Below are 25,981 nucleotides of genomic sequence, written 5' to 3' on the forward strand. Positions count from 1 at the left end.
TACGGCCAGAATCCAGCTCTCAAATGTTGTACATGGAAAAGTAGATGGCTGCCAGGCGCGACCGTACAGCTGCAAAGTGCCCATAGGTGGGTAAAATACCCAAACCCCAGCTAAAACTTTGACTTAGTACTTCGTTCCTCAGAAGAAACAATGCACAATCTCCAAGATGCTTCTGACTGCAAGAATCCATACCACTATTTTGGGGGCTACGTCCCAAACAAGCAAAGCAAGTGGATTTGGCGTCCCAAATGCTGAAAGCTCAATTAGAGCCCAAAACACAAATCCAAGATGTAATATGTCAATAATGCCTTCGAACTTTGTCTTTACCTCCTTATAACCCACCAAACTTAGCGCAAACCTTAAAAGTGTCCCTATGTGGCGTTGGGTTATAAAATAATATATTTCTCATTTTTAAAGTGGTCAAGTATCCAGAAAATGACCTTTTTCCCAATCGAAAGAAATCCGTTCACCGAAATGCTCTAAGTCAAAAGAGATATATTTAGAAAAGTTCAAGACCTTTCCAATGAGCTATCACACCAAGGGATATTCACCCAGATGAGGCCAAAAAACCCCTTATTACTCCAAAATGGCTATAACTTAGCCTTATTTAAATAATTAAAATGCTAACTTAGGATAATATTTAAATATATTAAAATATTTCCCAAATAATGAACTGATAGCCAAACACCTCTACAAGGTGAAATTGAACTCGTCACCTCGTGTGACTGATGCTGGATAATCTGAAATAACTGACAGTCTCATCCCTCAAAATTAGGGATACTTCTAAAAAATAGGAATGTCTTTGAATCTCCCTAAACTGAAACCATAGAATGATCTCGTAGAAACTCAAGAATGTAACCCATCTCCACCTCCTAAAACGTAGGAAACTCCTCTTACAATTAAGGAACTGCTCTCAACTACTCTCCTACTATCTGAAACCCCAGATCCGAACACTGCGTACCCTGACTAAGTCGCTAAACACCACTGCCAGTCTATGAGACTCTAATGATAGACCAACTCTATCGTCTCTGATGTCCACTCTAGAAAGGGGACATGACAAATGCTTGAGAGATAATGAATAATCATCAAATGATTAAATGCATGCGTTATGGGTGAAATTAAGGTTTTAGATGCACTGGAACAATGCCAAAATCAGAATCTGGGCCTATATATTGGAATTTGGTAACTTAGGATTTAAAAGCAGATTTTAAAAGGTTTCATGATCAGATATGGGTGCACAAGATATTTTAGAAATCTTTTTTCTGAGAATCCAAACAGCAGCGCTATTTTAATAGTTTTCATTCTTGAAGAGTTTTAAGGATATTTATGAAACAAAAAACGGAAGTGCAGTTTAAGAAGATGATTTTTTTTGTGAAATAAAAATCAGAGATGGTGTGATGAAAAAAAAAAAGAGGAAGTATAGATTTATGTTTATCGAGCATAATAGAGAGAGAAGTTTTATTGAGCAGAATGCAGATGATTTTTTGAGTAGAGTGACGAGAAGTTTTTTCAAGTAGAGCTCCTTGGAAGTTGGTGACTCATACAGACCTGGTGCTTCTAGGGAGTTGGAGCTCATGTTTGTAAGAGTCGGTGTCTTATGTGGGTTGTTACCAACAGTTGTAAGAAGTTAATAAAAGCAATAACTCATGTTTGTAAGCTCGGTGTCTTATGTGGGTTGTTGCCAACAGTTTTAAGAAGTTAATAAAAGCAATATATTGCCGTTGTTTTTTCCTTGGGAGTTTTCCACATAATCTATGCTCTTGCATCTGTTGTTTGGTTGATTTTTTGAAATTATAGTTGCAGATTTAAAATAAGCACTGAACGTGTCCTAAGATTGATTTATCCCCCTCTCCCCCTCCCCCTTAGTACTAGTACATTCTCTTCAATTGGTATGAAAGCATGGTTCCCATTAGAAAAGAGCCTTACAAGCTTGAAGGTAGATCTTAAGAAGCACATGATGGCTGGTGATGAAGGACATCGTGAAAAGAGTTGCAAAATTTTGAGTGGGATCATCAAATGCACAAAAGTCTACTTTTGACAAAACTGGTCTTGGATTTGTATAAGACCGAAGTTTTCTAAAGCACATAGAACATTCAATAAATTAAATGAATAAAAACAAACAAGCTTTTCTGAATCTTAAAAATGGTGGAAATAAAGAAAAAGACAGCCCAGAAGCCAAGTGCATATTCTAGAGTTAGAAATGAAGGCTTTAAGAAACCTCTTCCATCCAGGAAAGCTCAAATAACCAGGTTTAATAACTCTTTTTATGGTTATTGTTTTTCATGCAGTCAATTTGGTCAGAGGACCAAGTCAATTTGGTTATTTCAGTCATAAAGCTAGGAATTATGGAGAATATTGTAGAAATGATCATTCATAGAATGTGAATTAAATTCAAGGTTTGATGAGTAGGATTTCTTTTTCTCCTTTAATGAATTTTAATATCATGTGCTATAAGTACAATAATTTTGGTCATATTTCAAAAGTTTGTGGAAGTAATTTTGTAGAACTCCCTAGACAAAAGTGAGAAGGAAGGGTAAAAGATTTGGAGAAGGAAGATATTAAAAGAAAAAGAAAATTCTATGATTGTGCAAACTGCTTTGCATGCACATAGTGAAGGCGATGCATGGTATATTGACAGTGGTTGTTAGAGACATATGGCAGGTAACAAAAACAAGTTTCTTTCTTTGAAGGAAACAAATTGTTGTACAATAAGTTCTGATGATAATACATAAGCCAAAATTTCAAGAAAAAGCATTCTTTACTTGGTGATGGAAGAACAAAAATGGAAAATGCATTCTTTGTCGAAGGTCTGGAACACAGTCATTTGAGTGTGAGTCAAATGTGTGACCAAGGAGACAGTCTTACTTTCCATTCTGAAGGGTGTGAAATAAACAAAGAAGACAGATCTATCGCTGAGGCTGGTAGAGCAAGCAATAATCTTTACATTCTTAATAACACCATAAGTGAAAAGTGCTGCATGTCACAAGAAGATGAAAGTTGGTTGTGGCACCTAAATTTTGACAATACTGTCAAAAATCAGCTGCAAAGAAGTAGTGAGAGATTCAAAATCTCTCGAAACCTTCAAACTTAGTCTGTAAAGAGTGTTAGTTGGGAAACCAAACTAGAGGAAGCTTCAAATCTATGAAGTATATTACTACAAATCCTTTAGAGCTGATTTATACGGATCTATTTGGGCCCACAAGGACAAGGAGCAAGCAGGGTGAAATATATTTTATGCTTTTAATTGATGACTTTACACAAATGACTTGGGTTGCCTTTTAAAAGGAAAAGTCAGAAGTTTTTGACAAATTTAATGAATTTAAAGCTTAGTGGAGAATGAGACTGGAAAGAGGATTAATTGTCTTTGATTAAACAAAGGAGGATAATTCACTTCAAGTGAATTCCAAGATTTCTGTGAGAAGCATGGAAAAAAATGACAACTTCAAGCTGCAAGAACACTACAACAAAATGGTGTTGTGGAAATAAAAAAACAGACAGTCCAAATGATGGCTTGGAGCATGCAGAAAGCAGCAGTTCATATCATAGTTCCAAGAATCACGGCGATTCATGCGATTCACGCGATTTGGCGATTCGATTCAAGCCAAACGATTTTTTGTGAATCGGTGAATCGAATCAGCGATAAAGGGTTTATGAAATAAGTTACTCACTAAATTTCAAAGGTTTTTTAAATTTTCTGATTCATGGCCGATTCGATTCCGATTCATGGCCGATTCACGATTTGATTCGGCCTTGCCGATTCCGATCCGATTCCGATTCTTGTTACTTTGGTTCATATTGCTGTTTATATTCAGAATTGTGGATTAATCTGATTTAATCGCAACATGAATCGTTATGCATAATGGATAGGTAGGCCAGCAACTGTAAAGTACCCCAGATTGTTTGGTAGTCTTGTTATATTAGAAAAGATGAAGACTATTTAAAAAAAAAACAAGTGGTAGAGATTTATTCAATCAAAACAAAGATACAAAGCAAAGACCTCAAGGTCATCAAGACAAGAATGCAACAAAGTTCCAAAAAGACATCACCAATAACACTGCTACATATTCCTGTCCTCCAACATTAACTTCTCTAAGGTCTCAAGATGGTTGCAGAAAACGATCCCTCTCCCTGATATCCCAACCATCAACATTCCCCGAAGCCCACTTTACCAAACAGTCAACCACTCTATTCCACTTTCTAGGGATATGACGAGGAGAAAGCCCAAGGAACTGCATAGACTTAAAATCTGTCTAACCATAGAGGCTAATTGCCAACTAACATTATCCAAATTCTGTTTGTTCAACATATCTACAACAATCTGAGAATCCGACTCTCAAACAATCCTCTTCCATTCTTAACATTATCTTCTCTCAAGAACAATTTGTAATATTAGACACCTATATATATATATATATATTTGATTGGTAAACAGCCGAAGCCTAGATTAATTATTGTTATTTATTTTAATTAATTATTTTTATGTGTTAAGGGAATTCGAACCCAAGACCTCCCACATGAGAGGCGCACAAGTTACCGTTGTGTTGTAGGCTCTTGCCTAACACCTAAATATAATTATTTTTAACCAAATGAACAATTTAATATTAGATGTAACATCCAGTTTTCCGGGTCTAAACTAACATCCAACATACTCAAAGAATACAGTTACTACTTCATTTCATAGCAAAACAGTTATATCATTCAGGTTCATGTGAATAAGATTTACCGTTAAAAATCAGTTAGACAAAATTTCTTAACCAAAAACTTAAAAACACCATCAAATGAAATTACTACAGAAATTAAAACCACATACCTTGGAAAACTGAGTGCGAAATCAAAACTACAGATGCTTCTGCAACCACTCGGGTTAGTCCACTATACCAATTTAACAATATCACATGACGACTATCATCTAAAAACCGCTATCTCAAAATCAAATGATAATTACAATTAAATACCACCAAATTAATAATTAGTGCATCACATACCACTGTATCAATTAGGGCATCATTTACCATCAGTTCATTTAGGGCTTTTGATATTGCTATTACAAATAGGGCTTCTAATACCACCGATTCAAATTAGAGCTTCCGCTACCACGGATTCAAATTAGGGCTTCCGCTACCACATATTCAATTAGGGCTTTCGATACCGCTGTATCGTGTAGGGTTTCAGCTGTCACTCAATCAATTAGGGCTTCAGATTCCTTTCCTTCCAATTACTTAATAGTAATAGTAACTCAAGATTAGAAAATATACTTATATTCGTTATTCATATATATGAAAGTAAAATGACGGTAACAATGAAATAATTCAATTTTATCTTACCTTGTCACAAATAAAAATGATAATAGTTGTTTCTGATAAACAATTGAATGCATGGCTTATCTTTGTCTGACGCATGTTCGACATCTTGAGAGAGGTGAAACATTGTCAGGGGTTTAACCACCCAACCTCGGACCACGACATATCCCCACACAATCTCTAACAAGAAAGGCCCTCCCTACCCTGAATTGACAGGGGACATCTTGCCATCCACTGGGCATCATGGTATATATCACGCCATATGACTTGGCAGCAGGAGATCACAATAATAGGAATATGCATGAGCTATTAATTAATTCATATTAAAATGACATACCTGATACTGATTCATATTATTACAGATTCCTTTCTCACACCTCGTCACCCATCTTCTTGGCTACATAGTCGGGTGAGTCCTAGGTATTTGGAATTCTCAGAGTAGATGGCTCTATCAATTATTTAAGAAGATTAGATACAATCATCATTTCACATTCTATGATTACATGATTATGTTCTTTTAAGATTCCAGAATTGAATGTTTAACTCTAATAGCCTTCGACATAATGATCTATGGATCCATACTATGATTCTTGGCTATCACTTACCTTAAGCAAGGCAAAATTAGAAAGAAAATCAAATCTATAGTATCAACAATTCATCAACGTAGCGATAAATGTACATACACATTGTGTTTATATTTTTAATAATGGCTTGGACAACATATACCTTGCTATGTAAAAAGTTCGTTTACAATCGAACATTACCTACAACGTATCTTTGGCTTATATTCCTTGTTGAAGTCTGTGATTATATTAGTTCCAGTATGTTGAATTTTTCATGATATCATATTCATCTCCAGATTGAGTATAAATGGAAGAATTTAGATTCTAAACTTCATTGCATTTCCATTCTTCATATTGAGACGGTTTATGGTTAAAGAACAATCAATGGTATGAACATACTCGATGAACTAATATCTTGTAATGCCTATCTTAATTCAGTCTATATAATGATGGCTACAATATAGGGTTATGTTCATTGAAATAAAGATATAATGTGACCTGAACGTTTTGTTCCCTGTGGCCAGAAACAATGATCTTTTGCACTTCTCTTGCTGTGATCAATGGAAGATCATAGTTGCACACTGTTGTCATTACAAGAACAAAGTATAACTAGCTTTGCCTGTTCATCATGCATTCCACATAATGCCAAGATACCGTGACTTCTCTAAATGACTTGAAATACTTGTGTTTGGATAATTCCTTGAACTGTGACCCGCAACAAGAGTGATATGAGGGTTCAGGCAGATATAATTTCGAATTTTGATCTTTGCTACTTGGGGTTTCGGCAGCAATGGGTATTGAAAGGCTGAATCACATTATTTGAAAAGCAATAGTAGGTGATTGGAAGGGTCACGAAAATGTAGAGAGGAAAGAGTTATTCCCCAAACGGTCGTTGATACTCTAATTTAATGGTCGGCTTGACTATCCGGCTACCTTCAGTTATAAAGAAAGTTATTTGAATTCCCAAGATGACCATTCGAATAGATCAAAAATTCAAATTAAAAGATAAAATAAAAAAGGTTGGAGAAGGATTGTAAAACAATTCGAATTGCCAAAATATTAATCCATTAGCTATGCCAAGTGTTATCATTTAAGAGCAAAGAATATTAAATTGAAAAGAATAAAGTTGGAAGGTTGTAATTCGAGAATTATAATAATTCTAAAGTTATTATAATTCAAATATTATTAAAATCTTATATGTACTTATTAACATCACTTTATTAAATTATTTAATTTTAATGGTGCCAAATCATTTAATATTATATGCACGTTTATAAATATTTATTAAAATAATATGATGAAAGATAAATTAAAATCCTTTGAGATATGTTTTACATTTTAACTCAATTATTTTAATTAAATTAATTATTAATAACTCATGCAGTTCCAGAGATGTATCCTATTTCAAGTCGCTAGATTTTCTACCCATCTGTCCAATGATGGTGATGCTCCTGCCTAATTCTTTTCTGACAATGCTTCCACCCCTTCGACATGCTTCTTGCAAGGAATTTCTTTGTAATTAAATTATAAATTATTTAATCATAAATAATCATATAGTTAACCTTCATCTCAATTCCATGAATTCGTGATCAACGATCAACTAACATGTCATCTTCACTTGAAATAATAATGATTGACTGTCTTACCGTTTCGCTAGATTATAACAAATTAAACTGCCAACTGACTTCATGCGAACCTCAACGGCTATATTTCAAGCTAGGTCAAAAATTGGGATGTAACATTAGACAATTAAAAATAAATCATCAATTGAAGTTTCAAAACTTACAATGATGATCTTCTCCATGACTTTCACAAATTAAACATAAAAAATGGTCCGTACAACCTTTTCTATAGGCTTCTTCCAATAAGGTCTCCCCTTCCATCTTTTACTCACAAGCATGCACTTAGGTAGCGCAATGTAGCTAATATGCTCTGCAAGATGAAATTTGTAGCAAAGTGCCACCTCACAATTTGAGTGACATCTTGCACTCACTTTGAGCACCACCTCATCCAATATTTTGAACAAGGTCCTTTTATTTCATCGCGGAGGCATCAACCAATTTTACATGTAGAACTTGAAATTGTAGTTACTATGAAATATAGTTTCAGTATTACATACTAAATTGAAATAATTGAACATAGCAAAATTGCAACACGAATCAGATCAATTGAATATTCAACATAGTAACATTGTACATCCCAGTAGTAACATTCAAAAATCAAAATTCAAATAGAAATTCAAGTAACCATCCTTGTGGCTGCATGGTTGCGGAATGGCAGAGGTGGGGGTATTTGGCTACTCCAACTACCCGGTGTGGGGATGTTCTGTGGATGGGTACTTCGAGGTTTTAGGGGGGTGCGAGTCCCTGGGTTTCACTGAAATAACCTCAATCTGCATTGCACTTGGTGTCCCATGTTTCCAGCAAGGATCCTTGGTTTGCTCCCACTTCTACTTGCAGAAGCCATTTTCTTTTAAAAAGAAAGAAAAACGAAACCTATGTAAGAGAGAATATAAAAAAATTGTAAATAATATTTTTTGGGCCAATGCTTTTTGAAATGAATGCAACACATTTCCTAAACAATGCAAACATATTTTCTTGGTTTGACAAACTATCTACAAGTATGGGTATTTTTGAACATGTGGAAGAAGAGATGATTTTTCAGTTATTTTCTGTTGCAGAACTAGCTACTTTGGTTATGTTACTTGTCATTGTATGCATTGCATTGAAAGGACGGTGCATAATTTATAAATTTTTGTTTTTAATGTGATAAATGCAACCAGTAATGTGTTTTATCAGGTTTGTTTTATTTTTTATTGTAAATTATTTTGCATGACATTTTTTATTTGTAGATTTTTAAGGAAGTTTGAATGACCAGAAACTAAAATAAGTAGTGAATTTTATTTCAGAAAGATTTGTTTGAATCTCTCTCAGATTGAAATTGATCATAATTTATTTTCATAAACAGAAATATTTAGTGTATTTGAGCCTGCAAGAAAAAATTAACAAGAGGTTAGTTGCCTTTGTCAAACACAGTAAGATAATTTGTGATATTAAAATTATGACTAGTCAAGGTGGAAATTATGAAATTTGAATGAATATTTAAATATAATTTCAATCCCAAGTGGTGGAGAACAGAATTGGGTGGGGAAAATGATCAGATCAAGGTAGCAAGTTAATGCATAGAGTTTTGTGCATATAGGGATGGATATATGACTATAAATATGAAAATTTTGAAAATATTGCTTAGTAAGAAATGAGTATACATAAAAATCAGACCAGTAGTCAAACTTAGCACCTTTGCCATTTGTTGATATCAAATAAGTTCGTCTTGTGAATTGAAAACATTGTATAGTACCTTTTTTACATATTCGTAATATCAAACATTTGTGTGGATTAACATTTCAGGACATCACGTGGAATATTTCTAGCAAGCAAATAATATGGCTCCAACTCTCTAATGAGCAAAATTAAACCTCCAACTAAATTGGAATCATTTAATTCTTAATAAAAGACTGATATGGAGGCAAATTCTGCTAGATTTCCATTGAACTAAATGAACCTCAAACAAAGTTACAAATACAATAGGAAAGCAACTCACATTTTCATCCTAACATTGAAATTATGTTATATAAATCATCAGTTTTTCTGATTCATGTAAATGAATATTACCTTGCTGGTAAGAGTGAAAAAAAAAACATTGTGAATACTGGCTAGAAAAATAAAATCAATAGTACCAATTAAAGTTATATATATTCTGTATGGTCTCTAATATCTGTAGATATAAAGATGAGTGTTAATGTTATAATTCTGTTGGATAAATTATATTTTATATATAAGATATATAATATATGACAAATATTATATATGGAACAATTAACTTTATTTAAGAGTGATATATATATATCTTATTATAAAATCATTATAATATATTGAGGGTATATTAATTGTGTTATAACTATAACTAATATAAGTTAATATATTAAAGAGACATGTCTCTTCAAGAGGCATGCCTCTTTATATCACATATATATTCATTCGTATAGTAAGTTGAAAAACACATAAAATATCCACAAGTGCTATTACAAGTTACATAATAGATTAATCGATCCTATTTCACTAACATGGTAGCAGAGCCTTCTATAAAGCCTAACAGCTTGAAGGTAGATCAACACGTACTAAAGATAAATTACTGACAATACATGAATGGGTTAGAGACCTTGCTGAGGCATTTATGCTATGGCAGACAAAAACATATAAAGAGAAGAGGATTCTAAACCATCGGAAGGAAAACCCATATATTCAGCATGCAGATAGAATAAGAAAAAGTGTACACATTAAGAGAATTAATTCTACAACAGACACTGAAATATATCGAAGACAATTATACATAGCGACCACAACATACACATCGAAGATATACTGCAGAATATAGACAACGATCTTTATTATTATCAGATTAACATGGAGGGTATTATAAATACTACAAGAGCATACTGAAGGAGATACAAAGACTTTCAGATCATTGGCCAAGTATATATATTATATCACAAACATTGAAATCATGGTATATATATTACCTCTGAGAATAATTAAGATTGCACCATATGTATATTTTATCATAGAGGATAACATATGTATACAGATTGAGATTGCAGTTTTGCAGAGGATAATTGATATATTGGTCTTAACAAATTTTAAATAGACCTTGAGCATTTTAATAATAATATTAAGAGATTCTTTTCTGGGATTGAAGGTTTCCCAGGGTACATACTGTGCATTTTGTATGAACGAAATCTACATTCCTTTGAAATTAAGAGGTCATCATTGCGTGATTGATGAAGATTTGGAAATAGTGAATGTTGAATACATAATCCACAACGACAAACTTTCCATCTCCACAATTGTTTGATAGTAATGAGACTTTCAGCCATGTGCAGTGGGGAATGCTAGGAGAGTGATAAGTAGGGCAACATTGAAGGAAGAAAAGAAAGTTTGGAAAGGATTTAATCCATATTATCTAGCTACTCATTAGATATCTAGGACATCATAAACCAACTGGAGTTAGAAGTAATGACTATGCAGTTGCAATAATAAGTATGATGAAGATTTGACAAGAGACACATGTTATAAAGATCCTTCAGAATGGAGTCTTATTTAGGTTCATGATCATGGCTTAGCATTAAAACCAAGCAAGAACTCAAAATAAAGGTAGCTTCCATGGATCAATCCTATACGATGAAGCCATTTGAAATACTTGGTATTAAACAAAATTGTGGGACACAACTACATGCACAAAAATACCATGTTTAAATTATGAGCTATAATTTGAAAGTTGAAGCAAAAGAACTCAGTAATACGTGGCTGATTATTGATTCTAAAGTGTTGATCATTGTGGGTGCACCTCACATCTGTGAACTCTTATGAGAATGAATGTAAGAAGGTTGTCATATTTCACGTGATGCTTAAATTGTTCGAACATTATAAAAAATGGGAATTTTACATTGTGGGAGGAAATAATAAACAATGTTCCATTCCCACTTGAACCATATTTAGAGAAGAGATGTTTCATTCTCAAATGTCTATGGACCTTCATGTGCAAATAAATATTTCTCATCCTTTAGTATTACACTTATCTACTCTTTGTAGTCTCTCTCTTATTTGTACTTCTATATGTGATATAAAGAGTCATTTGCCTTAATCTTTTCCTTTGTCTCTGAGAATGTCCTTGCAAGAAAGAAGATTGGAACATTAGGCATGCTACCAATATTGTACAAATTTAATCTTATGATAGTAGCTCCAAAGAAGTTGTGATTCATTAATCATCTGATGATTATGTTGAATAATGTGAGGCTCTTGAAGAAAATATCCTTGATGATTATGATTATGAGAGGGAGTCTAACAATTCATTAGAGGTAGCCTTGGAGAAAGAGAGCGAGGAGAAAATAAATGCTTCAATCAAACTTTTGATGATCTTGGTTCAGAAGGTGTAGATCTTGTTGACGGATTCTCCACTAGTCAAAAAATATAACAGCTAAAGGACTATGATTCATGGGATAAAGTCTCATGTATGTAAGCTGGAAGGCCTTGCTATCAAGATACCCATTGAACTAGGGAAGCATGACATGACTTGCTACCAAGAGGTTAGAAGGATGATAACAGATTCAGAGGAAGTCTGACACTTCATTGGAGAGAACCTTGTGCTAAGAGGTCAAAAAATTTGATATCAAACTAAGAGGGAGAAACCCTGTTCTCTAAATATGTTTTATGGTGAATGTTGTGACAACACCACATGACAGTATTCGTGGAGACTTCATGCGAACTTTTGATGTCATAGATGTATGAGCTTATCCCTGTGTACATCATGAAGAAGTGACGACTTCTAAATGATTATCACTTGTATTAGGAGAAGTTATTGAAAGGTGATGACCTTACAATAACTTGTATCATGATATACATTTTGTGTAAATGTCGAAATAAATCTTGAAAGGCTTTCTCTTATAAATCAACAATTAGGCGTTAGATGTTATTAATTTAACTATCTACAAGTTGTTTGTATAGATATATTTTAGGTACTTGGTGAATATCTTGCCTTGATATTCTGATAGGCCATTACCACATTGAGTACTTGGTGAATATCATTTAGTTGATGTTTTGATAGGCCATTACTCAGAGTACTTGGTGAATATCATTTGATTGATATTCTAATAGGCCAATGCTCATGTTACCTAATATGATATCAAATAGTAATTGGTGAATACCATATATTGGTATTCTGATATGCCAATACTTATATGATATCATATACTGGAAATCTTCTGATCAAAGATTTCCTATATGTATTATTTTTGAAATATTACCTATGGTGTAATATCTATGTGTTTTATCCTTCTTCATTAAGAGGGAGTGTTAATGTTATAATTTTGTCGGATAAATTATGTTATATATATGAGATATATAATATATGACAAATATTATATATGGAACAATTAACTTATATTAAGAGTGATATATATATATATATATATATATATATATATATATATATATATATATATATATATATATATATATATATATATATATATATATATATATATATATATATATATATATATATATATATATTATATAATCATTATAATATATTGAGGGTATATTAATTGTGTTATAACTATAACTAATGTAAGTTAATATATTAAAGAGACATGTCTCTTCAAGAGGCATGCTTCTTTATGTCACATATATATTCATTCGTATAGTAACTTGAAAAACACATAAAATATCCACAAGTGCTATTACAAGTTATAAAATAGATTAATCAATCCTATTTCACTAACAATAAGGATGGGATTTTATTAGCAGTGAGAATAATGGAAATGAAATTGAAGATGATTATGCAAATTTAATTTCTAGCATGAGAACCTCTATCAATTTGTATATTACAATCAAGCATTAGTTTCTGTTTAGCGATTGATTTTGTTTTTATATTGATTGAGTGACTACTCTTTTTTTGTAATTGTATAATACATTTTAAAATATTTATGTTAAAAATGTAATGATGAAATTACATTTCAAGCAATTTACTGTAGTTTTGACCTAATGTTTTTAGTTTGTATATTTTAATTTCATTATATTTTTGAATCATGGTACATGCTATTAATGTTTGATTACAGTGTACAAATATTTAAAAATATGTCTGCCCTACCATGCAAAGTCGTGCCTCACCATCTTCTGCCCAAAGTTGTCGTTCCTCTTCTTTTTGTGTGACAAAAATATCAATATTAAACCCTGAAAAAACACTTGCCATAATAAACACTTGAGGGACAAGTTTCTTGGAAAGTTAGAGGGTTAAATGGCATGTTTTGATATAATTTTTTTGCAGTAAAAGCTGTCATGAATGGGTGGTGCCAATTTTACTGGCAATTTACTAAACCTGTGTTGTTGATCTGCGAGTGCTTGCACATTTTTTCAACCTTGGTTAATGTGATGTGTTAATTGTTGTTTTTACTGTAAACCTGGTTGGACTAATTTAATATATGAAAAAGATGTTTGGTGCTGAACATCGATCAGTTTAACTTCCTACATAACACTCAATAACTTTGGAAAACAAAGCAAATTAGAAATATAAGATTTTAAGGTTGTAGTTTCTTTATGCAGATGATGTTTGATGTACCTATTGGTGAAATTTAAATTAATCTTACAAATAAGATTAAAAAGTATGGCAAAGAATTTCCTCATTGCTCACTATTTCTCTTGATTGGGATCGTTTTGGAAGTTCTGTGTATGATAGCATTTCATAAAGGAGGTAAATTGTATCACTTGTACTCCCCTTTCTGTGTTTTATTTGCAATTACTTAAGTATGATTCTCATTTGGCATTCTTTGAATGTTAGTCCATGGACGTTAACACAGTCTGTAGCTTTGTCAAGCTTTTATCTTCTGAGATTTAATTATATTAAAAATCTAATAGCTTTAAGGGGTAAGCATTTTACAGTCTTAAGAGTTTTCTCTAGTAAGGATTCATCAGATTTGTCCTGTAGTCCTTTGTGCTTTTTATTAATTTTGTCCAGTATATGTTATGGAACAGGAATTTGATCCACCTCCCTGGCTTAATAGGATGCGTGAGCTTGGTTACCCCCCTGGATATCTTGGTATGCTGATCCCATACACTACATGCCTATCTCACCCTTATATATTCTGTGCTATTTTTGTATCAGCTTCTTTCATGAGAAAAAGCTGTTCAAAAAGTTCATGTTATAGTTTTTGAATTTTCTAATGAGAGGTGCTTATTTATTTTGTTTGGAATCTAATAATGTGTTAGATCTAGGCATTATTATTGATGATATTGTCAGGAATAATGTTCTGCTTTCTTATTTACATTTTAAATAAAATTTTCATTTTGTAAAGGTGTGACATGCGTGTGAAATATTTGTGCCAGAAAACATAATTTTCACAGTAAAAGGAATGCTATCTATTATGAATGCTAGAAACCAAAGACGACATAATTGATGATATTGTCAGGAATAATGTTCTCCTTTTTATTTTCATTTTAAACAAAATTTTCATCTCATAAAGGTGACAAGCATGTGAAACCTTTGTGCCAGAAAACATAATTTTTGCAGTAATTGTACTGATATTAAGATGAAGCGATGTTATGTTCATGCAAATATTTGTTATGACAAAGATTGTCAGTGCATAGTAGCAAAAAATATTTTGGAAGAAAATCAGCAGACCAAAAGTGTAAGATATTTGAAAAAATGGGGGAAAATAGGTTTTGAACAGCAATAAAGTATCATAGTGAAAGTGACAAAACAACTATATTTTTTTCAAATTGTAGGGAATTTTCACAGGATAGAGATATTGAGAGAAAATAAAGTAGAGAGTATAACCCATGAATTGCTGAGAATAGATTCTTATTGTTCATATTCACATCACTGATTACGTTGCATTGCACTAAGTGTACTTCATAGTGCTTAAATAATAATTCGATCACGACGGTTCTACAAAGTCAACATATAAACTTTAATAGAAAGTTTCAATTACATGAATGTAGCCAATAACTCTTGCCACTCTTGTTACTACAAATTGAGCTATGCTAGAGGGTAGGAAGTCTTGATGATGAAGCTTGTGGGCAATATCCTGTCTGAACCATTCAATATTATGTGAATGGTTGTGAAAGGATTGATGTACTGCTATGGAGTTAAAAATTTTGCTGCACCTTATTCTTCTGATGATTGGTCTAAAGCAAGGTCACTTGGACTAAAGGAGACTTGGGGTCTTGGAGATTGGTACTGGTACTGATATGACTATATTTAAAAAATATGAGAGAGGGTATTTAGAGATGGCAATTTTGTTTTAATATAATTTAATAATTTTGAAGAATTATCATAACTTAGAGCTTTGAAAACAAGAACAATGGAAAGTTTTAAGTATGAACATTAAAACTATTGAATCAAAAAATCAAATCTCAAATTCAAATCACTTAGTAATACTAATATCAATAGTAATGTCATTTTCTCATTTATTATTGTTTCATAGAGAGTCAAATAGTTCAAAACTCACACTGCAAACAAATAAAAAATAAAACGTTTTATTTTTATTACTTTTTAATATGCTTTTCCCTTTGGAGATGCATGAGAGATGACAAAATTCATGGTGTGAGACTTTCTTCACCCATATTTGAAGTCTCTGGGTATGTGTAAGGTCTCAAAGACACCTCTTTGTCTCTGAGATGCAGCTTCAGGAGGGAGACAATCTTCTGGTGACTATGGTATAAAGAATCATACTTTGGTTCTATTAAGAAACTTTGGTTAGAATACCTCCTCACACACAGCTATAATTACCAAGGAAGAAGTAGCAGTTTGTTTATGTAGAATATTGAAATGCTTTACCTGTGTAATTAATAATAAATTAACCTAAAACAAAAGATATTAAGAAGCTTAAAATAAGATTATAATAAGATTATAATTTTATACTTAGATTTACCATAATTTAAATGTTCTAATAAATTATATATAAGATATTAAAAAACACAACAATTAAATGTAATTAATTTTCAGTATGATTAAGAACACCTATTATTATATGTATGTTTTAGAGCTCATTTTTAATGAGTAACACTTGTGATACAAGACATCGTTTATACATTTTCTTCTACGTCTTAAATCTAAATCACAAGTATAATTTCTTATCTTAATTTAAACACTTCATGTCAAAACGACTTTCAAAGTTTCAAACTAAAATTTGATTTAAACATGCCAACTCACCTGCACTGAATCTTTGGTCACCAAATATTTGCTAATCATATATATAAAATAAAAAATTGTTTTGATTAAGTAAAAGAAGGTTTTAAAGGACCCAAAACCTTTTTACAAAAAGTCTAGCTAGAAACAAATATAGCAATTAAGAGCAAACACGAAACAAACCTCCAAGAAGAACAAAGAAGAGGTCACAAAGAGATTTGCTGAAAAAGACAGCAAAAAGATAGCAAACGAGACAGCAAAGAACCAACTAGGTAGCCTTGATCAAGTCCAACACCTGGTCCATCAGAATCTGCATGTTTTTAGCCACTGCCTTCACCTCGTCCTTTTTGCTCGTGACCTCAATCTTCTTAGAGTGAGCCCTAGTGCACTTGCTGGGACTTTGACTGTCAACAGCTTGAGGGGAGTCTCGACCTTTCTCCATCTCCAATTTCTTCAACAGAGGACTCACATTCTCATCCATTTGTTTAATCAGTTTTTCCAGGTTGCTCATCTTGGTTTCCATCTTTGTGATCTTTCCCTAGTTGGCAGTAAAATCTTTGTCCATTGCCCTATTCTTTGCCTTCAGCTGCGTGATCTTCTGCATTAGGTTTTTAACATCTTCAGCTCTCCCGACCACCTCCATTAATTTGTCAATGTGTCGCCCAAGAGTGCATTCTCCGTGGGCAATTTTGCTGGCATGCCCACCTTCCTTCCTTAAATCTTGCATATCCCTACCAAGCGTCTACATTTGATTTTTCATAATCCCAATTTCTTTCAGAATAGTGCCAGGGTTACCATACATCCCTTTAAAAGCCCCTGGTGAACCTACATACTTCTCACCAAACTCAGGGTGGATCCCCTGTTGCTGAGAATCCTCATCTCCCGACTCTCCTTTATAGCCAAAATGCTTTTCTAGACGTCTTGAAGAAAATCTTTTCGTTTCCAACTTGCGAGCTAAACTCTCATCATCCGAGGGGGAAGAAGCCCTCCCAACCGAACTGCCCTTAATCCTCTTACCCTTATTCTCACTTTTCGATTTATAATCCCTCACCAATTCTTCCACAAAATCAGTCTCCTCTGAATCAGAGTGACCAACCACTCTCTTCTTCTTCTTTGAACTATCGCCAGTGCCCTTGTTCAAATTCTCCTCACCCCCTTCGGCTTCATCCTAGGTTTTAGAGTCATAAGCTTGCTGCGGGATGCTCTCTTCCGTTTCATAGTATGCATCCTTCATGCGGCCTTTACTCCTCACCATCCTCTTAGATTTTAAAACATTCATGATGAGAACCATGAGACCCTCATGGCAAACGTGTTTGCCATTCAGGTCTTTTTGAATGGCTTGAACAAAAATACTAAGAGACTGCTTCAGATAGTAAGGAAAATTAATCTCAACAATGTGCCTAAAGTGGTTGGCCAGCATAAAATGATACTTGTAACATTTCGTAAATCTCCTGTCCAGGGTTAAGTACTCCATAATCACAAACAAAACAAAGCACCATGGGCACAAGACAGAGGCCAGATTGATATAGGACTTACCAATTTTAACTAGGTGACTCTTCTCATGCTCGGATTCCACGAGTTCCTCAATAGCTCTGTCTGAAAGTTTCCACTCCTTTTAGAAATTGATACCCTCAAGCTCCAAGCTCGTGGCCTTCGCAATCACCTCCTCCGAAATCTCCATACGTTGGTTGCCTACCATAATAGAGCCCTCCTTCCAAGTTTTGATAAACTGCTGCGTAATAGCCGAGTTATTGCTGTTAAGCCTCTCCATATTCTCAGTAAAGTTACCCCTCCTCAAAATATCCCACACCTCCTTCTTCATCCACTCCATACAACTCACTGGTTCCACCCTTTTCCTCTTTCCTCCCATTTTCTTGTCACTACAAACCCAAAACTTCTTCGACTGCAACCCCCAAAAGAAAAGAGTCTCACAGAAAACAAAGAGAAGAATGACACAAAAGACCCAGAATCCGTGTGAAACAAAGCACAAATCATTGGAAATAAAAGCCCAAAGCCTGCGACCACTTAACTCCACATAATAATCCTGTATTGGCACTGTCATAATTAAAAAACCTTTTGCATAGACCTCCATTTATCATAATGAAGAAGTTGGCGACCATCCAGAGGTAAGGGATCATGAGTTCCCCAAATGATAGTGTGATCATTTCTACACGCCACATTTGCTGCCTAGTCAGCAGCACTATTAGCTTCTCTAAAATTATGGGTAATAATACAAGTATCAAAGGAATTTATAATACGCATAGCCTTATTAATAATATTACTAATTGTCCATGAAGGTATAGTTATTTTGTTAAGACAATTAATAATATTGAGAGAATCCCCCTCCACCCAAATATTATTCAATTTCATTTTCTTACCATAAATAAGACCATGAAGAGCAGCCGAGGCTTCAACAACGTGATTTGTTTGATTTCCAATTGGTATAGCCATACTTCCCATATTATCTCCATTGGAATTTCTAATCACAATATCACACCTTGCTTTGCTTAGGTTTCCTTTCGAGGCCCCATCAAAGTTTATCTTAAACCAATTGTCAGGAGGACAATCCCATCTTGCGTGTTCTCTAGGATTAGGTCTATGAACACCCATACTCTTACTTTTCAAATTCCAACTATGAAGAACACTGGCTTCCTAGTTATTACAAGGTTGCTGTTCAGAGCCCAAAGTTTTAATATTCTCTATCAAGATCCTATCATTACGCTCCTTCCAAATACCCCCAAACCACGTATGGAAGAATGAAGTTCCACAGTTTAACAATCAGAGTATTCTTTGAAGGAGCCTTCCAACTTGTAAAGAACAACTGAATAGTGGAAGGGAACACCCATTCAGTATTCAATAAGCAGCATATTTTATCCCAAATCTGCTTAGAAAAAGGACAATGCAAAGTGATGTGATCAACCAATTCCCCATTATTTTTGCAGAGAACACATCTATTAATAATAATAATCCCTCTCTTTTTAAGATTATCCAGAGTGAGAACTTTTATTTTGCAACAGGTTCTAAAAGAAAATATTGACTTTGGGTGTCATACCCTTCATCCAAGCCTTAGCCCAACATGGTTCTTCAACATCATCAAAGGAATCAGCATAGGCTGAAGCAATTGAAAAAACACCATTGGGATCATTTTTCCAAATCAGCTCATCCCCATTTTGGTTTAGGAAGAATGCATTCAGGCATTTATTGAGTTCGACCAAATTGGAGTCCACTCTATTGAGGTTCATCCATTCATCCTCTTTCCAGTAATCCGCCACAAGAGTTCCAATCCGAGTCTTGCAAAGCTCCATATACTTGTTCCATCTTGGGTCATCACACAAGGGATGATCCCAAATCCAAATGTCTTCCCAAAAAAGAACTTTGCTACCATTACCAACCTTCCATTTAATCCCTTTTCTAATTATATGTTTTAAGTCTCTGAATATTCTTCCAAATCATAGATCCCCCTTGATCCATATTACTATTAAGGAAGTGGTAAAAATCAGAGTGATCTATGTTATATTTATCAGTCCAAATATTCTTCCATTCCCCAACCTCTTTATGCTATCTCCATAAAAGTTTTGCCATTAATAAATCATTCATAAAAGTAACCCTTCGTAATCCAAGCCCTCCCTTCTTTTGAGGCATACAAACATTTTCCCAAGCAATGAGAGGGAGTCTTTTTTAATTCTCCATACCCATCCATAAGAAAGTTTTCTGGATCTTTTCAATAGCAAGAGCATATTTTCTAGGAATTTTGAATAGACTCAAAGCATAAAGCAGAACACTTTGCAAAATAGATTTCAAAACAACAAGCTTACCTGCCTGACTAAGAAGGGATCTTTTCCAGCCTGCAAGTTTCGAATGGATTTTATCAATCAATGAGTTCCAGAAATTGTTATGAGGGGGTAACCCCAAAGGTAACCCCAGATAAGAACCAGGCAAAGAACCAATCTCGCAGCCAATAATCTTTTTTATCTTCAATTGTCTTTCAACACTGACATTCATAAAATAAATCAGGCTTTTAGTCCAATTAATAATTTGACTAGTAGCATTACCATAGTTCACTAGAGCCTTCTAAATATTCCTAGCATTCTTCACTGAAGCTTCTCCCATAACAATAGAGTCATCAACAAATTGTCGGTGAGAACACCCTAGAGCCGATAAGGAAGGATTAAGGCCCACAAAGTCCCCTTTAAGAACCATATTATCTACAAATCTCCCCAAACATTCTGCCAAAATGATAAAAAGAATTGGAGAAATAGGATCACCTTGTTTGAGGCCCTTGGAAGCCTTGAAAAAGAGGTAAGGGAACCATTCACAAGCATCGAGAAAGATGTCGACGACACTAGCATAAAGATAAGATCTCGAAATCTCTTATTAAAGCCAAAAGCTTCTAGGACACGGAGAAGAAAGTGCCACTCCACTTTGTCATAATCTTTAGAGAGGTCAAGCTTGAGCAAAAAACCTTCCATTTTAGACACCGAGAGAGAATGGATATCTTCATGCATTGTAATAATGGAGTCCACAATCTGTCTACCAGGAACAAACCCATTTTGCTGTCTAGAAATAATGAGAGGAAGAAGAGACAAAATCCTAAGGGTAAGAACCTTAGAAAAAATCTTATAAAACAAATTACATAAACTGATAGGCCTAAACAAATCCATACTGTCCGCACCCGGCTTTTTAGGAATAAAAGCAAGGAAAGTACCATTCAGCTCTTTAAGGATGTTCCTAGATCCAAAAAATTCTTTCACACCATTACAAATATCCTCCCCAATAATATGCCAATACTTATTAAAGAATAGGAACGGGAATCCATCAGGACCAGGGGCTTTGTCTCCTTCAAAGAAAGAACACCCTTAGAAATCTCATCTGACGACAGGATACAGGAAACAAACCTATTCTGATCCTCAGAGATACAAGAAGGGATGCACTCAAGGAACACTTCCTACTTCTCCAAGTCCAAATTGGAGCCTTGTAGCAGATTTTTAAAGAAAACCACTGCCTCCCTTTTGATAGTCTCTTCATTATCTGTAGGCCCCTCATCCGTATTGAGTCTGCAAATTCTATTTGCCATCCTGTGCTTGAGAGTAGTCACATGAAAGTACTTAGTATTACGATCAACATCCTTCAAGAAGACCTTTCTAGAGCATTGTCTCCAAAAAGTTTCCTCTTTAGAGATGATGTCATGAAGTTCAACCAATTTGCCGCTTTCCTCTTCCCTAGAAAAAGTCTCATAACCCTCAATCTGAATCCTATCTTGGATGTCCTTAAGTTCCTCCAAAATCTTTTTTTTGTTCTCAAAAATGTTACCAAATGTATTTTTGTTCCAAATCTTAATATTTTTCTTAACATTTTTCAGTTTAGCAGCAACTTTGAACATTACTGTGCCTTCAACTTGAATACCCCACCACTCCTTAACGAGAGACTCTAGGCCAGGATGAAGAGTCCACATTTTTTCAAACCTGAATGGGAAATTCTTATGAAAATTAACCTTTTCAGCAACCAAAAAAATTGGGTAATGATCCGATCCCACCCTCACTTGGGCACTAAGATTACATTTATATTTTAGGAGCCAGTCACTCCTAATGAGAGCACGATCCAACCTAACCTGTATTAGATCCTTACCAGACCTTCTATTAGTCCAAGTATACTCAAACCCATGTAAATCAATATCATGTAGAAGATGCTGATCAATAAACTCCATTAAATCAATTCTATTGTCCAGATTAGTTTGGCTCCCCTCCCCCCCCCATTTTTCATTTTCTTTTAGCAGAGTATTGAAGTCCCCCATAACAATCCAATTCTCATCAGCAAAAAGATTCCTCTGATTAGAGATTTCAGCCCATAATGCCTTTCTACCTCATTTAGAGTTGGGAGCATAGACATTAGTGAGGACCCAACTAAAGTCATCTTTAGAATTTTTGAATCTAATATTCATCATATTTGTGTTTTGGGAGATAATCTCCCCTTGAATCCATCTATTAATTCAAAAAACAGTCATACCACTTGAAGCTCCCTCCGAATCTTTTCCAATAATCCTTCCACCCTTGAAAATTGGAAGACATTCCACCTTATCCTTAAGCATCTTTGTTTCTTGAATAACCAAAATATTCGGCCTATTATCTCTTATCATATTTTTCAATATATCCTGTTTATAAGGGTTATTTAACCCTCGAATATTCCACGAAATTAGCTTCATAATTTATGGAAATTTTTTGCTTCAAGGATGGTTCTCTGACTACCATCAACAATGCTCTTGTTGGTTTCAGCTGTTCTCTTGTGCGTATTAGAAGGTCTGCCCACCGGGGAGGGGGAAGACCCAACATCCCCATTCTTAAGAGTAGCCCCAAGAGACTTAGATGAGAGGCCATCTGATCTACTCTGTAGGATCTCCCCTTTAGCCTTGGGACCTTTCTTCATGTTCTTAGAAGGCACAATCTTCCCCTCATTTTTCCTGCCCTTATTTTTGCCCTTGATTTTTTTACCAACTAGAATCCAATCATTAACAGTGCCCTCCTCTTCCCACTGAGCTTCCTCATCTTGAGAAATAGAAAGCAGGTCCTCAACTACACCTCTAACAAAGTTTCCTTCTTTGAAGATGCCTTGACAACAGGACCCAAAGGCAGAACAGACTCCATTTGGGTCCCATCTTCTGCAAAACCCATCCCATCCTTAGGAATAACATCCTTATCAGCTGCGATCGTTTTCAAACTATCTCTATTAGAGATCTCTAGCATGTTCCAAGTGTTAATCTCCAAGCCTCTCTCCATCACCTCTGATGAATCCAGCCTGGACTGACCATCCTCCACATCACAAACTATACTATTTTGCTGCTTCTGGAGAGGAGGCCTAACCTTCTCAAACCCATCATTACCTACATCATTATTTAGGCCAGAACTCTGTTCCTTTAAAGTAGGGCTCTCATCTACAGCCACCCCATCTGTCTTTACAATCTCTACATCCTTTTGCTGTTCCTTTAATGAGGTAGTCCCACCTGAAATCACCGCATCTCCCTTCATAGATCCACCAGCCCTAATCATATCCTTCCGCATCCACACTTTCTTATTCTTCTTGGGCTTATCTCTTAAGGAGGGACATTTTTTGGCCCAATGCTCAGCTTTCTTGCAGTGAAAGCAGACAAAGGGGAAAGATTCATATTCAATATGTTGGTCCCATATGCCCAGTCTAGACTTTAACGAGATAGATTTAGGCATATCCACCCTTTGTGTAACTCCAACACAAAATCTTGCATAGTTCATCCTTTTCCGAGACATAGTCACTGGATCTAAGGAAAGGAGCTCACCAAAGGTATTAGCTATGCCTTGAAAAACATTTTCCACGTAGAACTCGAGGGAGGCCAAGCAACTGGACCCATACTGGGGCTTGAATATCAAAATCATCTATAGCGTAAAGATTGGGAGACCTTTTCTGGAGGATCAAGGTATGCCTCCCCATCACCCAAGGACTACTGCAAAGGATATCCCGTTTATCCTCATCACAGGAAAAACAAAATGAGAGACACCCTTTAGCCATCGCTGAAACATCAACTTTACCTTTCAAGCTCCATTTGTTACGCACAAAACTCCTCACATCATCAATGTTGGGTCTAGCCCCAATAAACCTCCCAACCAAAGTTAAATCCATACTCGAAATGTTTTTATCAATAATTTGGTCAAGGATCTCAATGGAAAACTTACCTTTATCATTTGCTGACGTATCTTTAACTGGCGGAAAGCTAAATTTGCCAGTGGGGCGTACTCCAAACAAACTTGACCATTTTTTTATCGGCTTGGGCCTTCCTCTTGAGTCCTCCAAAAGCCCGCCTCCTCCTGGGTCCTCCAACGTACCTCCATCCTCAACATCTCCAGAAACAGAGGAATCACCAGCTGACAGTGATCGCAGACCTAGCGCAGATCGCACAGAATTCAAAATCACATTCTTGCCCAAACCCTAAAGTCTTAACCAAAAATCAATTTCACAGCTAAACTTAGCTGAGTAGAAATCACAGTATACATTGAAGTATTCTCAGGGAAAATTCAATATACAGCAAGAGTTCCTATTCGAAGTACTGCACATGCACTCATAGCATAAAATTCACTTTGAATACAAGTTTGTAAATTTCAGCCACTTCAATGAATGCAAATGTGAGTAATTTTGATATTTTAGAAAATTTTGACATTAGTAAATATCATTATACTAATAATTATATAGATAAGGAAAAAATATGGATTAATAATATACAATCCACTATTTTTTGTTTGATTGGTAAGAGGCCGAAGCCAAGAGTAATTAGTATTATTATGTGTGTGTGATTAATTCTTATTATTATTTATTAATTATGATTAGATTCAAACCCAACACCTCTCAAATAAGAGGCTCACAATTTACCGTTGCATTGTAGGCTTTGCTTATATAGCCCATTATTTTTAACTTTTACATGCTGATCATTTTTATACACAAACAAATATTAACCCAAGTGGCTCATAACTAATATCTTGCAAATTTTAAAACATAGGTAAGATTGCAAGAACTCAATCTAGAGAGTTTGTTTCTTATCTTCTGTCGTAAATATTTGATAGCAATAAAATTTATTTGATCGTTTCCTATTTTCTATCAAAGTATTTGAGATAAACAATTTTAGAGTGGAACCCGGGGATGTTCACCCATGCCAAAACCATCGAGTACCAGATATGGGGACGTTTGGGGTGGGTACTCCACACACTCGAACATGCCTTCTGTAGTCGAAGGGCTGCCACACCACAACTGCACCCATCGCCACACCGCGTGAGTGCTTTGAGACGTAAGTGTCAGGGGATGATGCTTGAGGACTGCCCCAGCGTTCCTCAAGTGCACCTGAGGTGTGATGGGGTTCAGTTGGGGGTGGCAGCCCCAAAAAACAAATTTTTAATTGGTTCCTTTTAGAATCTTAATGCACATGTGATTAAACTCAAAAGTAAACATAGCAGTAACACATTGCAACTCATAACACCATTATTTGTGAACTAGGGAAACCTTGGCCAAAAACCCTGGTGGGGATGGTACCCACAAAATGATCCACTAATCAAAAGTATCTTGTGAAAGATATTGATCCTATTAGGAGTCTATTACATCCATATAGTGTCTCAATCCTTTTTAGAGGACTAGGCCTGGTTAGAAGCCTCAACCTTGTTAGGAGTTGTTATTACAATCACAAAATGTATGCAAGACGAGCCCATTGCCCAAACATGCAATATACAATGATATTCTATATACAAAAGGAGTAGATACGAAAACCTCTTTCAAATGTTGATATCTTCAATATCTGATATGATCTTTGTAGCTCACTACATAATCTTCACATATACTGCCTCTTACTGCTCTTAACATTAAATTCGC

At 34.8% G+C, this 25,981-nt stretch overlaps 1 protein-coding gene across 2 annotated transcripts in view; it reads left to right on the forward strand.

The window, feature by feature from the left end:
- The window catches only part of LOC149575039 (uncharacterized), a 125,349-nt gene that overhangs the window by 73,918 nt on the left and 25,450 nt on the right, over positions 1 to 25,981 (forward strand). For both annotated transcript variants that reach the window (XM_089814901.1, XM_089814900.1), the window contains one exon: positions 14,452 to 14,515. In XM_089814901.1, the coding sequence (XP_089671027.1) occupies positions 14,452 to 14,515 (64 nt within the window). The remainder of the gene's footprint in view (positions 1 to 14,451; positions 14,516 to 25,981) is intronic.

The sequence above is a fragment of the Cupressus sempervirens genome, chromosome 2, assembly GCF_028749045.1.
Source record: "Cupressus sempervirens isolate cs-2001-9-10 chromosome 2, ASM2874904v1, whole genome shotgun sequence".
Classification (NCBI taxonomy): Eukaryota; Viridiplantae; Streptophyta; class Pinopsida; order Cupressales; family Cupressaceae; genus Cupressus; species Cupressus sempervirens.